The following is a 17,076-nucleotide window of genomic DNA, read 5'->3' on the forward strand; positions in this document are numbered from 1 at the left end:
ACTTAAACACGCTCTACAATACATGCTGCCAACTCATGACACTCACGGCTGCTACACTGAAGTGCTCATTCTGTTTTGACTTCCTTTTATCGGCACAGGTTTCTGCCAGCGAATCAGTCTGCTAGTGGAGACAGAGCAGAACTGCGGCGGAAGGCACACGCAAGGCAGTCAAAGCAGAGGTAAGTTGCTTGTACGTATGTGTTCGTGGTCTTTTTCTCTGTTGCCTGCCTCCACAAAGATGTGCAGCCTTGCTTTTGTGCAGTTCCTTATAAGAATAGACAGCTTTTTGCCTCTCTGATCTATTGCTATGCACAGAAGTGTTTGCTCGCTCGAGTTAGAAGATGAAGAAGTTCGACCTGCACAAAAGGAAGAACAAGAACAACTACTTCATTTTCCTTTAATAGTTTTCCTTAGTCTGAGAACAAGGGAATGAAAGTCCCAGTATTGCACTAGTGTGTGTAAACTGGACCTCCTGTTCTTGCAGTGTAACGCACATGTGTGTTTCGTTAGTGAGTAAGGCAGCAGATTCTCATATGCATTTAGTCATAGTTGTGCCTCTGGTTGGCGTGTGTATGCCTCACAGCTTATATGAAATAATTTTTAGATTGCTTAAAACACAAGGATAGGTGGATGAATTTCTGAAGGGCTTGTATCTTAGTTTCACAAAATCTTAAAATTACCTAAAAACTTTCAAGGACATTTCTCTCTCTGACCTTTTTTCCTTCTAAGTATGTTCTTTTATGACAGTTCACCATGCCCAATATTTCTTTATGACTTCATCTCACTAGATAAAAATGTCTGCTCATGTCTCCTAACTGTCTTTATTCCTGAAGTTTAAGGGAGCAGCGGCCTGCCAAGATTCATATTACTTACCCGACCGTATCTGATTTAAAAGGCGAATACCTGGAAGTCCATGAGCCATGCCAGCTAAGCCAAGTGATCATAGCGTGCATTGAGAAAAGTTTGCCCTAACAAGGGGAATAATTTAGCCTCTGCATTGCCTCAACTAGTCTTGGTAGTGATTTGAAAACAAGCTGAGGCATTAGCAGAACTTTTTCTTCCCAAATGAGATTCCCTGTGCAGGGAGAGGAAGGCATATTTTACTCCTTTAGAAGAGGATAAAACAGCAGAAAGCAAAAAAGAGTGTTGTGCTGACTCTGTATGTAGTTGTGAGTCTTCCTGTTTTGACAACAAAAGTTAAGAAGTATTTGATATACAAAGGGAATCAAATGGAGTGTGTTTTGATGTAAAGTTTAAAGTTTTGGGTGTTTCCAAACACTACTTCATTCCAACTGCCTGATGATTCATGAGGTTCGACTTCTTTAAATTTGTTCTGTCAAATTTAAAGGTTAAACTGAAGATCAGAATTAATTGAAACACCTTCTCCTACAAGGAAATTGAGAGAGTGCAAAAATCTCTTGGTTACCCCTCCCTCACTCCCACAAATCCTGCTCATCTTCCCCATTACTTGCCAGGGAATACTCTCTTATTTTCTCTTGATCTATAGCTTTAATTTCCAATTCCAATTAAACTCCATAGAGCAGCATGCCTCGTCATAGCAGATGTCTTATGCTAGATGCAGACTCCAGAAACATGTGGCTGCATGGGAACCTCTGTTCTTCATTAAAAGTTGGACTCTCCATGTCTAGTGGGCCTGGCAATGCCTGGTTTCAGAAGGACTTGTTTCCTGAGTCTGCTGAACTTCTTCATGCAAACTATAATACAGTCAGGTCTCCTCTGAAATCCTCTCCCAGACCCTGGTGCCCAGCCCTGCGTGCTGTCGCTGCTTTGAAGCTACACGGACACTGACTAGTCAGGTAGCTCACTCTTGCTGACTGCTCAGCTTGTTGCAGGACATACAACAGCCATCTCTGGCCCCAGCAAGGCACTAACCCCTCTGGATAGTCCTCCCCCAGCAAACAGTGCTCAGGAGCTCCTGTGAACCCCATTACCTTACAGGCTTGTGCCTCAGTGCTGAACCGGGCAGATATTTACCAATGACATCAAAAGTTAATTACAGGATGGACAGAAAGGCGAACAAACATAAACACACCGCGGTCATAGAAGCATGCCCTCTTCTTCTGAGGAAACCAAACCTAAAAGAGCAGTAATGTCCCCAGTCATTACTGGTGAGGCAATCTTACAATACGCCTTTATAAGCTGAAGCCTTACATTGCATTACATGTCCCTTTTGTCCCATGGATTCTATTGTTGAACATTCAGGTAGCCTGCCTGATCTTGATGGTCTTTATCCACATGCAGAATGACTGTGGAGAAAACCCTTCACAGCCCTCATTCTCTCCTCACACATGCAGGCACAATATACAAGAACAATTAGATGTATAAGGGCCTTTCCAGAATGTGTAAGCAGAGTCCTGAGCTTCATGGATGAATCCTTTTTATACAGTTCTTCAGACTGGAAAGAAAAATCCTACCCTACTTACCTGCAGCTCTCTTGTAGGCAAGGAGCACTGAACATGCCAGTATTTCTGTTGCTCTCCAAAGAGTTTTAATTCATAGTCCCAGTAACTTTCTGGGACAGAGAACCTGCTTTTCCCTTTCTAGGGAGTGTTTGAGTCAAAATTTGCATGTTGAAAAAACAGACTGGGAAGCTCACAGAGAGCAGTGTTCCTGCACTCATTTACTGTGTTCTGGAAAATAAAGAATAAAACATGGAAGCATATCTACTGTACGTGGAATCAGCATAAACTGGTGCTAGATAGGCTGGACTCTGCAATTTCTGTTCGGAAAAGCTAATTTGGTACCATGAGTCTCAGGGCAAAGGTGTCAGGTCTCAGGGTAAGATCTCACCTCCCCACAACCAAGACAAGATTTGCAATAAGGACAGACATTTCTATGAGATGAAGGAGTAAGGCCCTTGGCAACATGAAGGCAGTCTCAGGATCCATTGTTCACTGCTCTAAAACCAAATCATTCCACATTTTCTCAGCTGGTGGCATCCATTGATTTTGAGAGACACAAACTTTGGGCTCAGGAGTAGTAGCAGCAGCAAAAATGCAATTATCTAGGGATAGCAAAGCAGGTTCTTGGAAGAGGTGGGCAGCAAAGGGCACATGAAGAAGCCCAAGGGGATAATAAATGGGGACCTAGATGATTCAGTTTCAGTCTGAAAGACAAGGCTGACTGGGAAGTGACTCATGTGGCTTTGGGGGACACACGGTCACCTTGTTCGCTTCATATTCTTAGAGGAACTGATTTCAAACAGAACTCGAATCTGGCCTGGGGCACATCACCTGACGGTGGAAGCACAAGCTGGCACTGATCTGGTACAAGCATGTTCCCCTAAGCCCATTACGTCTCTCCCCAGAGCCCCTGAATCACTCCTGGCCCCTCCACAAACCCTCACGAGCCTCACTGACTGATCCCCAACCTCAGCACACCACTGACCAGCACGTAGAAGGGCATTTGATCCCAAACAAAGAGAGGGCAGGGGGAAAGAGAGCCCATCCCAAACCTCTCTCACCTGATTCCTGAGGAGACAGGAAACGACAGTGCTTTCTTATCCTTTCACCTCTCCTGCTGGCAGAGAAGTGGAGGCAGATAAAGGAAGACAAGCTGGGTTATGGTCATCTCAGGTACCCATGCTTCTTTGCAAAATTCTGCTAGACTCATGCCAAGAGCTGGGCCTGTCTACCAACCACAGCTCCCTTGTCATCGGCAGAGTGCGCAGGCGTATTCTCACAGGGTATCTCCAAGTGTTTTTCTCACCTGTTTTGCAACCCTCCCACTACACGGCGCAAGCTGTGGAGAGTCCCTCCTCACACAGGTACTTCTCCTGGCAGCCACTTGGGGAACAGACCTCGGGCAACCTTCAGGAGACTCTCCGCTTGGGTCTTCCCGTGGAATTCCACACCACTCTCTTCCTATTGCAAACACCCCGCATGTGCTCTTTCACACAGCCCCAAGATGTGGTTCCTCCTCGTGCTGCTCTGCTCCCAAGGAATTGCCTTCTTGGCAGGATTCACAGCACCCTCCACTCTGAATTCAGACAAAAGCCAGAACAGGAAGAAGACTCGCAATCCTGAATGCTTTATGAACGTTGTAAGTAGGGTCGTCTTCTCCCTTTCTTTCCAAATTGCCTCTCCCCGTATCATTACCACCACCCCATCACTAACAGTTTTTGTCAGGAGGCTAAGAAGGGCCCCATCCACATTCCCCATTTTCCTAACCTGCCTTTTCCAAAACTACTGCGTTAGAGTTACTGCTGCAATGAGGGCGAGCTCTGAACGTGCCAGGGTCAGACGTGACTCTTGCACATTGCATGGGGACACACACGTAGCACTACAATGGAGACTGCTGGCTACTACTTTGAACTCCAAGGCCAGGCAACTCCCCAGCGCAGAAGACTGCAATCCTGGCAAGAGGACAAAGGTCCTTCCAGCACTATGACAGGGAGCACCCACCTAGAAGAAGCCTTGATGCTCCTATCCAAACAGTCTGAGCTGCCAGAGAGAAGGATTCCTTTGCAGGGGAGGCAAAGGCTGGTTTCGAGTCTCAAGGGAAGCAAAGTCCTCCCCTTCCGTAACAACCTGCTTGCTCAGGACAGTGGCAAGGGATGTTGAACACCTTCTTCAAACTGCAGATTCTCACAACACAGCATAACCCAAGACACTTTGCTCTGAATCACCAGAGATTTCCTCACAGTACGTGCAACTTAGGTGTAGGTGGTCTCATGAGTTCCTTAGCGACAAGAGCTCCACCCTTGTTTGCCTTGCCTGCATGGCTTGCCTAACCACACTTTGGCAAGTAAAGGTTCATTATGGACCAAAGCCCACAGCTTTTGACGCTGTCTTATACAGATACTGCCGCATGTTTACAGCCTTGCAAAACATGGCAAACTATCTCCCAAAAGGTTAGTCACTCAGTACAGTTCTGCTTGGTCCCATAATATGGAGTCAAACACCAGACAGCTACCACCTAAGCAGGTCTAAGATTTTTGATGCATCTTTTTACAAGACCCATAATATTTATCCTCAGCCATGGTCCCTGTGGTCAGGGGCCTTGCACTGCCATCCCAGAACAGCCCACATCCACACCGCTGAGCTTGGTAACCCTCCAAAACAGGACAACTTGCATGTTAACAAACTCTCCTTTGGCTTCCCACAGAGTGAAATTATCAGATATCATGGATACCCCAGTGAGGAATATCAAGTTACCACGAAGGATGGATACATTCTTGGTGTTTTCAGAATTCCTGCTGGGAGGAACAGCGAAAATACAGGTGTGACACAATCACAGGATATAAGGAAGTTCTGAGGCCCAACTTTTAAATTGTTCCCAATCTTTCCCCTTTGCACGTGCAATGGCATGTTCCACGCCTTTCCATCTCAGTAAGAGCAGGAATGTGGCCTGAATTCATAATCCATCTGAAGCCCACACATTCAGTGTCTCTGTCCTTATTTCAGACATTTCTACTAATTTTGTCACATACCAGGTTTTTTTCTCTCATGTAGGCTGAGGGAGGGTTTGGTAGACTGGTTTTGCATTAACACCCTAAGTAATATACATTTTAAATAGAAGCCTGACAACAAAGCACCTCAGATTAGGCATATGAATATTAATTCCCATCCTTCTGGAAGACAGAGATATTCTTAAGGAAGACCATTAGAAATCAGGTCATCAGTGAAAAGCAAATGCATTTCATCTGTTTCATCACATTTTCTGAATGGAATAAAAATTTCTGCCTGGAATTCGAGGCACCCTGGATACTGTTACTTTGTTTATTGCTCTTTGTTAGAATTATAGAACCATTTATTTTGGATACCTCCTCCTATTTGGATCTCCTCTTTTGGAGATCATCTGGCCCAGCTTCACTCTCAAAGTAAGGTTAACCAAAGTTAGACCAGGGGCCTCTCGGCCCTGCTCATTTGGTTACTGAATAGACCTAAGGGTAGATATGCTTCTTTGGATGAATTTTGCTTTGTCTTCCGTACACTGTTATGCCTTCAGCAGTTTTCAGCTGTGGGTAGATGGTTACAATATAGGGACCTGTAAGTTGGCTTTCCAGTGCAAGAGGAGGTGGGGACAGGCCTCCTCATTAAATGCTTCATTTGCCAGTCCTGTCATGAAATGGTTACGAAATATCACGAAAGGGTTCCTGCTTGCATGGAACAAATCCTCCAGGTTTTTCAGACCAATATCTATGCATAGTTCTCCTGGGAGCTTCTTGAAGAAGGAAAAATTTAAAATCTCTCACACACTAAACTCTGCACCCCAATCTTAAATACACACTAAGTACTGCTCCAATATAAGAATACTTTCATCTTTTCCAGGGCAAAAGCCTGTAGTCTTCCTACAGCATGCTTTTCTAGGAGATGCTACCCACTGGATTTCTAACCTGCCCAACAACAGCTTGGGCTTCCTCCTCGCAGATGCTGGCTATGATGTCTGGATGGGAAACAGCCGAGGGAACACTTGGTCTTTAAAACACAAGACCCTTAATCCCAGCCAGAAAGAGTTCTGGCAGTTCAGGTACTCTGTAGAGGGAGAATTACTCAAGAGAGAAACTCCAAGGGGACTAGATAGCTTCTGCCTGACGGTTTTTACCTAAACCAGCATCAGAACGAGAGAGTAAAGAACCAGATGAAGGATGCTCACTGCTACAGAGTTGGGAACATTGGCTGGGGAAGAGATTTCAGACGCTGAGAAAAGAAATGGGATGCTGAGGAAAAGGGAGACAGTACTGTGAGAGGGAGAGCAAGAACCTCAACTGGAACAGGCTGAGCAGCCTTGTCCAGAAATCGCTCATCTCTCACAGCCGAATTCAACCAAGAGAGAAACGTGTTTTGTAACCCATGCTAGCAAAAGCACTCATTAAATTCAGTTCCCCAAGGGCTGCAGCTGACAGGCAAAACTGGCACTTCCTCCACAAAGAGCCCAAGGCATCAAGGCAGCCTGGCAGTACAGCTGCGTCCCTCCGCCCCCCCCCCCCCCCCCCCAACGCAAGCAAGAATGCAGGCAAAGCATGCAACTTTGTCTTTCGGTGGGCTCTGCTTGGTGCAATGAACAAAACTGACGTTCAGTAACTCACACTGTGATAGCCAAATTGTCTGCTAGCTCTTTGTGTTTCTCCCCTGTAGCTTTGATGAAATGGGTAAATATGATATTCCAGCAGAGCTGTACTTCGTCATGAATAAAACTGGACAGAAGGATGTATACTATGTTGGCCACTCTGAAGGCACGACAATAGGTAATGTACACTCACGGGTCACAGCTATTCTTGTTCCTCTCTGATCAGTAGGTGGGTCTCTCCACCCATGCAGCTGTTTTTCTTGTTTGTGGAGAGCTAGCAAACTCAGAAGTGTCTTCTGAGTTGAGATTTGGAAAACATGCAAAACTTTTCTAAAACCAGCTTTGATTACCCTTAATAAGCAAAGAAACCTAATAGCGGATCCAAATATAGTTCAACTTTTTAAATAATTAGAGACATAAATGTGGTTATTTACTGGATACTTCAGGCACTGAGTATTTTTCTTAAATTCTCAGCAACAGAATTTTCGTTAAGTTCATCTTTTGTGTTAAGATGTAATATTATTTTCCTTGTGAACAGGAAGGAAAAACTAAAAAGATAAAACAGCACGTATAATACATAATTTCAGATAACAGAAGACAAGGAAAAAGCAGCTCAGCATTACTAAGTCATATGACTGAATGGCAATCTTACGATTTAAAGCACAGTTCATGAGTGGCTATAACTGCCCACGTTACTATTTAAAAACATATTGCCAGAGAATGAAAATTGGGAAAGAAAAAACATTTCTAACTTATTTTCTCCTAGCACCAGCCTTTAGCGTTAACTCACTTCATGGCCCCTGAATGCAATTAACTTACTTTTAGCATCAGCTGAAGGGCTCTGAAGTTTATGTGTAAGATCCCTGAATAGACATTAATTAGAAACGAGCAACTGCCAATTCTTTAGTGTAAACAACCCGTAAACAAGAGAATGAAACATGGGAAAATCATATGTTGTCACAGCTCCAAACCTTTTATTTCTTTTTCTCTCGTAAGAGTATTTAAAGACCCTCATGGCAAAACAAACTAATCATCTAGGTTTTCTTCAGCTGCCTTTGAGGCATTCAGTTGAAAACACTCAAAGCTCCCAGAATTTAGCTAATTATTCTACAGTTTCATGGAAGCATAAACATACATAGACCTTTAAAGACTATAATCTGGAAAACTCATCTTTTATGAGAGTTTTCTGAAGTTTAGAGGGAATTGATTTTATCACAAAAGCTTCATTGACATATCGCCTACAAAAACTCTCCTGATAAGGCAATGTCCAGACATGCTCTAAACCTCATGATGAACTTTGCCTCCCAAATAAAATTCATTTCAGGGCTTAGCTTCCACACGTGCCTTAGGTAAAACATGCAGCACAGATAAACATGGGCAACAAATAATGGGCTGCAAATCTAGTTTCACTTCTTGTTTGCTACCTGCTGCTTATTTATTTAGTTTGTATGTGGGAGATGTCTTCACTAACTCAGGCTCTCTCTTCTGTGTTTGCAGGATTCATAGCATTTTCTACATACCCTGACCTGGCTAAACAGGTGAAAATGTTCTGTGCTCTGGGGCCAGTAACCATGTGCTCACATGCTACAAGCCCTCTGATTAAGATAACAAAAGTTCCTGAATCACTACTCAGGGTGTGTCATTTTTCATTCTAAGCGGCCCAAGGCTTGACTTACCTTCACAGGGTTCACTTAACCTGAAACGAGGTGTTCCCAAACAGGTGACATGCTCATACTGAGCTTGGGATGAATCAAGTGCTCTTGAAAAATCTGTTCCCAAACCCTGTGGGGAAAACACTGGAAACACAGGGCTTGTATCAGCAGGTCCCAGTGAAGTAGGAGAATTGTGAAACTCTGTCTCATCACAGGACTCTTGCTGTTAACTAATATTTTGCTGCAATAACAGCCATGACAGTCTCTGGGACTTCAGAAGTGAGTGAGCGTTGAGGTCACTACACTAGAAATGGAAGGACAATTTCTTCCAGGACTGATGCCAGTAATATGAAGAAGGAAGGATATGTGATGCGCTATGGGGAAGAAAGTGTTTTAAGGGGTACTGGGAAGGCAAGCTGTTTCAGCAGCCTTTGAATACTGAGTTAGGAGGTGAGGCTACAGGCAACAATCTCCTGCATAAAACGCTCCTGTAACGCGACAAAAACCTGTTGTGCTTTTCCCTTCCCTCAGTTAGTACTTGGCTGCAAAGGAGCGATGCACCAAATTGGATTTCTGAAAGGACCGATGACACAGTTATGTACAAGCCTGGATAAGTTTTGTGGCCATGTACTCTGTTACATAGCTGGAGGCAACATAAAAAATCTGAACACAGTAAGTATATGCAGGAACACCTACTCAAAACGAAGGTGATTTTGGAAGTTACGTTTGTGCCCGCTGCCCTTATGTAGTAACAGTCGCACCTGTAAACATGCATAAACGACAACGTAGTGCTCAGCAGACTGAAGGAATGTCAGGACGCTGTGGGGTGCGAACAGTGCCAAACGGGACTAGAGCTAGCGACGGATGGGACGAACACCTAGGCACAGTCCAATCCCAGAAAGGAAGGACTGAATTCAGTCTGGAGCTATACTGCACATGTCAATAGATGTGCCCTCTATTGGGGCTAAGCTGGCTAGATTTTGGTTGTACACAGCTGCTCTTTAAAAAGAGCCAATCAGTGATGGAGTCCGACTTCTTCTTGGTAATACAGTTCCCAGTTTCATTCCTCAGTATGCAGACATCAGGGTCCTCTGAACACTGGACTAATTAAACGACAGGAAAACGCTCCTTTTCCCACTTTTCAGACTACTACCAGAACTGGGTCCCAAAGAACTAGTGAAAGGGGCATTTTCCCATTTCTGTTATCCTTAGAACTGGGTCCAACAGCTCAATCCACAACATGTAGAGCTACAGAAAGTCCCTGCACTGTGCCTGAGGAGTGCAACACACCTACCGTGGGATTCACAGAGACTGGTGCATCAGTCAGAGGGGACAGGAGAGACAGGAGAGTTGTCCCTATGCTTGCCAACGTATGGACACTGTAGTGTGTCTTAAATCCCCTTTACAGCGGCCAAAGTATGCAGAAGCTAGCCTATGTGACGTTTATTACCACAATATCTGGAAAGACTGGGGCCCACTTTCCTCCATCTATAACCACTTGTAAAAGTACATACGGGAAAGCGGAAAGAATCAAAGGTCCAATGCAAAAGCAATTAAAGGCCTTGCAGCCCTTCTGAATTGCAGCGCTAAACCATTAAGGTCTTTCCTGAGTGGGGTTAAGCCACTACTGTGGTTCTCAGGGCAAGATAACAAGTCTGAGGAGGAATCTGCAAGGTGGAATATCTCCCTAACAGAACTATGACACTGCAAACAGAAGAAAAAGCAACCTGTTTTGAAAGCTGGCTTCTTTAGTATTAGGAGTAAAGTGAAGAGAAAAAAACAAGTCTTCAAAAGGCTTATATATGCATGGGGGTTTGGTGTCAGGTGAGGAATCTACTTTGAAAGGACTGGAAGGTTTTTCCTGTTGTTGCTGAACCACAGGATCCCACAGTAGTACTATCTTCACGGAACACACTCACTTTCATGGAGAAAGCATGCAATGCATAGTATTAGCCAGCTATTCCTAAGTCTGCTTCTCAATTTTCTGCCTGATATTTGAAGAATATCCTATTAAAATGGGGGTTTAGCACAGCAGCTGTACGTTGCTCAGGTCCTTCACAGCTTTATTCTGTCACAGCACTGCATCCCTGCCTTTATAACACTTCTGCTTTCTCTCCAGAGTCGAATAGACACATACGTAGGACATTCCCCTGCTGGAACATCAGTACAGAACATCATCCATTGGCATCAGGTATAACCGCGCGCTGACGTACAAACCAACCCTTACGACTGCTTTTTACGCAGCCGACAGCCTCCAGGGAAGCGCGGAGGCGGTGGCTCTGGGAAACTGCCCGTCACAGCACCTCACATGCTGCCGTGAGCCCCTGGCACATGGGGAGCACTGTTTCCCATGGCTCACCAGAGCATTACCTGAACTGTCCCCTTGGTATCAGGCACTGAGATTTCCCCAGGGCACGTCAGGCCTCTCTGCAGGTTGGGCTCTAGTGGCTTCCAGCCTGCATCTTTATTTACGAAGACCTTTGCCTTGAAAAGCTGCGGCGGTGAACACGAGCACGGTCTGGGCCCTTGGCAGGCAGCAGGAGGATAGTGGAAACTTGAGCAGCCAGGGGATGAGGCAGACAAAGGAGTGACCCAGGGTAAAGCTTTTCTCCCAGAGGGTTAATTGCAGCCTGGATCACCTCCCAAAGCCATTTAATCGCACAAACGCGCTTCTGCTGGCGCAATGGCAAAGTGGGGAACTGCCTTATACTACTCCAGTACATGGCAAGCAATGTTGCTCTACAGGGATGTTCCCATCAGCCAGTTTTTTCCAAAACCCTTTTTAGCCATTCTCGCTACTGTCCAGATCCTGGATTCCAGTTCTCTAAAGGTGGGTTTCTACCTATGCACTGGCACATCTGAGATTGTTCTGTTCATGGTCTGAATCCGACCATGGCAAGACAGTTTTAGCCCAGAAACATCACTGCATCTGTCCAGGTGCACCTGCTGAGCCAGAATATATCTGCATACAGCCAATAGGCAGACCCCTCATTTCTGCAAACACTTAATATGGTCTAGAATATAGGTGTGCTCCTGAGGGCATCCGTGAGAAAAATTCTCAGGACTAAGTCTCACAGGATACACCTACCCAGAGCCAGGAAATGGGGACAAACCACTGGGGACAAGCCAGGAAATGGGGACAAACCATTGATAGCCAGGGGCTTTACAGCCTATTTTGCCAGCCTCTAATGAAGTAGCTACAAAGCAAACACAGATACAGCAGGATAGAAGAAAATAGCAAAGGCCCATTTCTAGCACATTCTCAGCTACTTGAACCCTTGAAGTCAAGGTTTTCTAAATTGATAGAGACTGAGTTTCTCTCACCCTGTATTACATACAACCACTCACAAATTAAATTACATGTCAGGTGTGTGCAAAAAGTAAAAATAAAATGACAAAAAAATTAAAAAAAGACTCCAAAGAAAAAAACCCAAACAGATGTGTACTTAACACTTCACTCATCAGTCCTTCAGGGCATATATCAAGTCTTTTAGACAGCACAGACTCAAGAACGTTGGTGCCTAATGTTCCACCTCAAAACTGCTGTCGGAGTATAATTCATGTATGGCCAAACTCCTGTAAGTACAGAGCTCCTGGACATGTCACCACAATTGGAGCAGAGCAGACCAGGCAAAACTGGCACATGAAAGACAAGAAGTGCAAGGAGAGATCTTGTGTTGCCCTAGACTAGGAATAGCCCTGGCACGTTCCAGACATTCAGATCTTCTTTCCATGTGACAACTGAACCCAACTCTGCATCGTGAACAGGGACCCCAACTTCAGTTAATGAGGTAGTCAAGCAAAATGTTAATAACAAAACAAACCAAGGGTGGTGGCTGAGGATCAGGAGAGAACGTTAGCAAGGGGAAAGGCGACGAAGCCACTCACCCTACGATCCATCCTCAGTGCCCCTGGAAGCCTGCAACCAGAGGCAGAGGTGGGAGTAATTCACAGCCCGCTGCCTGAGCCTTGGCTTCAGCCACGAGCAGGAAAATGCTGCCTGCGTTCTGCTTCTTGGTCTCTCAACACTTACATTTTCTTTTCTTTTAACAGCTAATATATGCAGACCAATTTCAGGCTTATGACTATGGCTCCAAGGAAAACATGAAGAAATACAACCAGGTAAGGCAATACGGTTTCCCTGAGAACTTATCCTTGGGTCCTGGCAAAAGTAAGAACAGGAAAATACCCATTTTAGCACCTCAAGTGCTACAGGAAGAGGGAGAGAGTGGTGTGAGATAACGTTTCGCCTGAACCTAACACTTGTAAGTGTAAAAGTCTATTCACAGACGAGGCAGAGACAGTTCCTTGCAGACAGCTAGCAGCAGTTGGTTTTGCCTCCCCTGCTGACGCAGGGATGTGTCCAATGACATGTCCATTTACCTGCCATTCCCCAAAGGCTACGAGCTACACTCACGTCCTAGGACTGGATGATTATGGAGCTCTTCACTTCCCCGGAAATACTCAAGGTCTGCCTTTCATTTAAGGCAGGAAATGAATTTCACAGCTACGGTGACCTCTCCAACTGGCTGAGAATCATTTCACTTTTAACCAGCACATTTGACTTGCAGTGTTCTGGGCAGGCCGCTTTTCACAGATAAAAAGGCTCCAGGGATATAATCAGTCACTTCTACCCATGCATACCATCTCAGAAATTTTCTAGGTTAAAATCATAAATGGCCAAAATATTTCTTTGCTATTTAAGTCCCAAGCATAACAACTAAAGCCAACAGTTGCACTCCATGCCCCAACAAAACTTAAAGGTCTTACCACCCTAAATATGCACATGAATAAGCTCCACGGTCCTTGCCTGATAAACACAGACTCTCTTCCTCTGATAAACACAGACGCTCTTTCCGTAGCGCCACCTCTGAAGGGCACAAGCAGGTGTCAAACTGCAGGACAACTCTTAGCCACGCACTAAGGAAAGACACAGGAGTAGGATTCATCTTTCCTTTTCACGGTAGACAGGGAATGGGGTTAGGGCAAGAAACACTATGAGGGTGACCTTCATCCTTATGGTCTTGGTGTAGTGAGTGCAGAAGGGAGAGATGCTTGCACAGAACCCTTTCTCTAAGCACACCTTGTGATATAACGGCATTCGCTCAGCTCTCCTCCCTCTCTTACAGTCTACTCCTCCTGCATACAAGATCGAGAAGATAAGCATACCCACTGCTGTTTGGAGCGGTGGACGCGACACATTTGCAGATCCAGAAGACATAGCAAGGCTACTTCCTCGGATTACTAACCTCATCTACCATGAGCATTTTCCTACTTGGGGACACCTCGATTTCATCTGGGGCCTTGATGCAACTGAGAAGATGTATCAGAAAATCATTGAACTAATAACAAAATACCTTTGAAACCACATACGGAGTGTTGATTCGCTCAGTAAAAACCTCCAGAATTTCTATTTGGCACTAAGGGTGATACCTGGGGAAGAGGTAAACACACGAACACACATAATGGATACAAGTATAGGTAGTTATCCGTACTTGTTTTTTCTTGCTTTCCTCATAGTTTGAGGTTTTCCATGCTGTTACTGTGACTGCCGTCTTCCTGAGAAGTTTGAGGTGTATAGGAATGAAAGCTGAAAACATGAACATATTTGAGCACACACTGCAGGGATCACTTAATTTGGACAACTTTTATTTCTACAAGACTGATTTTCCTAAGCCTAAACTCTGTTCTTCTCATGTATATCTTACGTACCCCACAGAGGCATTCCTATGCCTGTCTTCCCACAAAGACCCAAAAGTGGGATTTGCTCGTTTCTCTGTTGAAGTACAGCTGAACTTTGTTTAAATTAAATCATTTATCCACTTGACAGAGAACTTGGATATTTTTTTTCCTTTTTCCATCCTCACATTTACCTATAGTGTCAACACAGACACAAATGTGTCTGAGATCTTCAGACACAAGAAATTGAGCAGGCAATAGATAATTTCCAAACATCAAGGAATCCAACCTCAGAAAAACTCATAGAAGTATTCTCCTGCCCTCTGTGCCTACACATCACCCAAATGTTTGTTCACGCTCTAAACCCTCCAACTTCAAAGACCATGATTGCAGCTGAGGAATGAGGAGATATAGACCCATCAGGCAAGCTGCACTCCAAGCAATACAGTTTCCACCCCATGAATTATTCTTGACACTGGCAATGAAATTGTTGAAAGTGCTCTGAGCTATCAGCTTTGACTTTTACATAGCTCTGTGTCTTGGCCATTCTTTGATAAAGGAATTTCTACAGCATGGGAAAGCAGTCAGCTATTTTCCCTTCCCAGCCATTAGGCCAAAGAGGTAAAACATCTTTACTATCCATGCAAGTGCCTCACATCTACTCACCTACAAGTTGATCTGGTAGGTAAGAGTGTCCATCCCCAGGTTGCACCCAAAGTGTCCATTATTACAGGCTCAGTCAGGGTAGCTTTGTTTCACAGGATGCCTCTGGGTGGGATCTCAAGCTCATATTGCCCAGCCAAGATCCTTCACAGTTGGAGTCAGCATCCAATAGAATATTTAGGCTGAAAAAGATGTCTGTGTTCTGCAACACAGGAAAAATACACCAGCTCGTCTGTGCACTTAGTCTAGCAGCCATTAGCCGTGCTGATCATGGCATCTGTCTTCTGAACTTATGACAGCTTACAGGAAATGCCCAAAACTGTCAACAATAACAGAGATCTATTAAACCAAGAAAGCAAGACACAGAAGCATTTAAAAGGTGATTCCCCTTTATTTCTGCATTATTAAATCACAAAGTACCAGGCACATTAATACATAGCTTACACTGCAGGTTTTCTTCTGTCTCCACCTATGCAAGAGAAGACTCATTAATCTACTATTATTAGGTATATGCATCCCCTGCTGCATGCATGACTCTGCAAAGCATGCTATCCTGTCCAGTCCCGTCGGAAGGATACCCCTGGTTCCCAACAACAGCATTTCATTTATTGATTTTTTTTTTTTTTCCTTTAGTACGCTGTTTCTATCGGAAAGGTAGTCAAGAGACTTATTTCTCTACCAGGCCAAACATATTTTCATTTTTACTTCTTAATGCATTAAAGCAACCTGGGAATTGGCTTTCTTTGTGGTCCCCAGCAACTCACTGAATCTCTTTTTGCTGTTTCTTTTGTTTCTTGGTTTTTTCTTTTTTTAATAAGATAATCCTTCTCTTGTAACAACACAGTGAGAATTAAGGTGTGTGAGACCTGTAGCAGGAATGGAAGGAGGAAGTGCTAAGCTGAGAGATCTACTTTCCCAGTCACTCCCATTGTAGGAAGGGAAAAACAAAGAGGATGGGTACTGGACTTGGTACAAACTGCTGTGGCATATTGTTCAGTTGTCAAGTGTATCCCCTACAGAAAAAGTAACGCACACTCTAAAGAATATTTCATTTTTGCATTGGCTGCCAACTGTCACGTGCAATGTTTAAGCTTCCAGGATATTACAGCTGGCTTTCAAAATCCACAGTCTGTGCAATCAAGTACTGAAACCAGGGAAGCAGATACGCAGGGCCATATTTTGAAAGCTATTGTAATCATTCACGGCTTAGTAAAATCAAACAAACTCCTTTCAGCCCACGTGGTCTTGGGGGTATTGACAAGTCTCACACAAAAGAGTCAAAATCTGCGGCAAGGAATGGTGGATTTGGACCAAGTCTTTATCAAGTAACGGCCCTCAACCCTCTGCACAACTCCCGCTGCTGTGCAAGATGGATTGCCAGATGAGGTAATTTTTTTGCGTGTCCAAGAGTCCTTGATGACTAGGAAGTTTTCCTTAGCATGCTTTCAATGTCGTGGAACTGCAATCTTCTTGCTATATCTAAGGGAGTCTCTCCATCCTGAAAGAAACAGATTAAATACATTGAATATGACGGACAGGGGTCAAGTACAAAGAGCTTTCCCAAATTTGCCACCCACATACAGTGCTGTCCTGCATAAGATTCACTGTCACATCTTTGCTCTAAAACAAAGATTTTTGAATGTTCTGGGTCTAACATTATACTCGCTGAAGCCAGGGGCAGAGTCCTCCCCTCCCCTCCAGCAGTGACAGCCATTCCACTGCTTCCTGGGGCTAACGTCTGAAGTCAGTGCAGAGCTAAGCTAAGAGCTGATTTCAAGAGCAACACGGGCAATACATTGCTCACTTCAACTCAATAATGCAGATACTCCCAGGTCAATATTTATTCGGACAACTTTTGAGCTTTTCCGATGACAGAAGCAGCTGGACTTAACACCTCTCAGAATAATGGTGTCCAGCGGCACATAGAGCACCTAGGAAGGCTCTTACCACTCCCCTGCAGCCCGCACCTTAGGTACAACTGTAGAGCAGCTCTGAGTTAAGACGAGGTACCACAAAGATAGCTAAGAGATCTGCCCATCCAGTGGACATG

At 44.5% G+C, this 17,076-nt stretch overlaps 2 protein-coding genes across 10 annotated transcripts in view; one reads left to right on the forward strand and one right to left on the reverse strand.

Annotated features, from left to right (window-relative positions):
• Nucleotides 1–15,791, forward strand: LOC142063735 (lysosomal acid lipase/cholesteryl ester hydrolase-like). 3 transcript variants are annotated; one of them, XM_075107838.1, is made up of 10 exons: nt 1–179; nt 3,921–4,062; nt 5,128–5,242; nt 6,294–6,492; nt 7,101–7,210; nt 8,530–8,666; nt 9,216–9,356; nt 10,804–10,875; nt 12,738–12,806; nt 13,814–15,791. In XM_075107838.1, exons 2-10 carry the CDS (start codon nt 3,928–3,930, stop codon nt 14,045–14,047), a joined length of 1,212 nt encoding a protein of 403 aa, XP_074963939.1. In that variant the 5' UTR covers nt 1–179; nt 3,921–3,927; the 3' UTR covers nt 14,048–15,791. The 3 variants fall into 3 exon arrangements, with proteins under 3 accessions (XP_074963939.1, XP_074963940.1, XP_074963941.1); XM_075107839.1 differs by having other exon boundaries at nt 41–179; nt 8,530–8,570; nt 13,814–14,887; XM_075107840.1 differs by having other exon boundaries at nt 41–179; nt 6,393–6,492; nt 13,814–14,887.
• Nucleotides 15,394–17,076, reverse strand: part of ANKRD22 (ankyrin repeat domain 22) — a 24,374-nt gene continuing 22,691 nt past the window's right edge. For all 7 annotated transcript variants that reach the window (XM_075107848.1, XM_075107849.1, XM_075107854.1 and 4 more), the window contains one exon: nt 15,394–16,524. In XM_075107848.1, coding sequence (XP_074963949.1) covers nt 16,447–16,524 — 78 coding nt within the window. In that variant the 3' untranslated portion in view covers nt 15,394–16,446. The remainder of the gene's footprint in view (nt 16,525–17,076) is intronic.

This window comes from Phalacrocorax aristotelis, chromosome 12 (genome assembly GCF_949628215.1).
Source record: "Phalacrocorax aristotelis chromosome 12, bGulAri2.1, whole genome shotgun sequence".
NCBI classification, from domain to species: domain Eukaryota; kingdom Metazoa; phylum Chordata; class Aves; order Suliformes; family Phalacrocoracidae; genus Phalacrocorax; species Phalacrocorax aristotelis.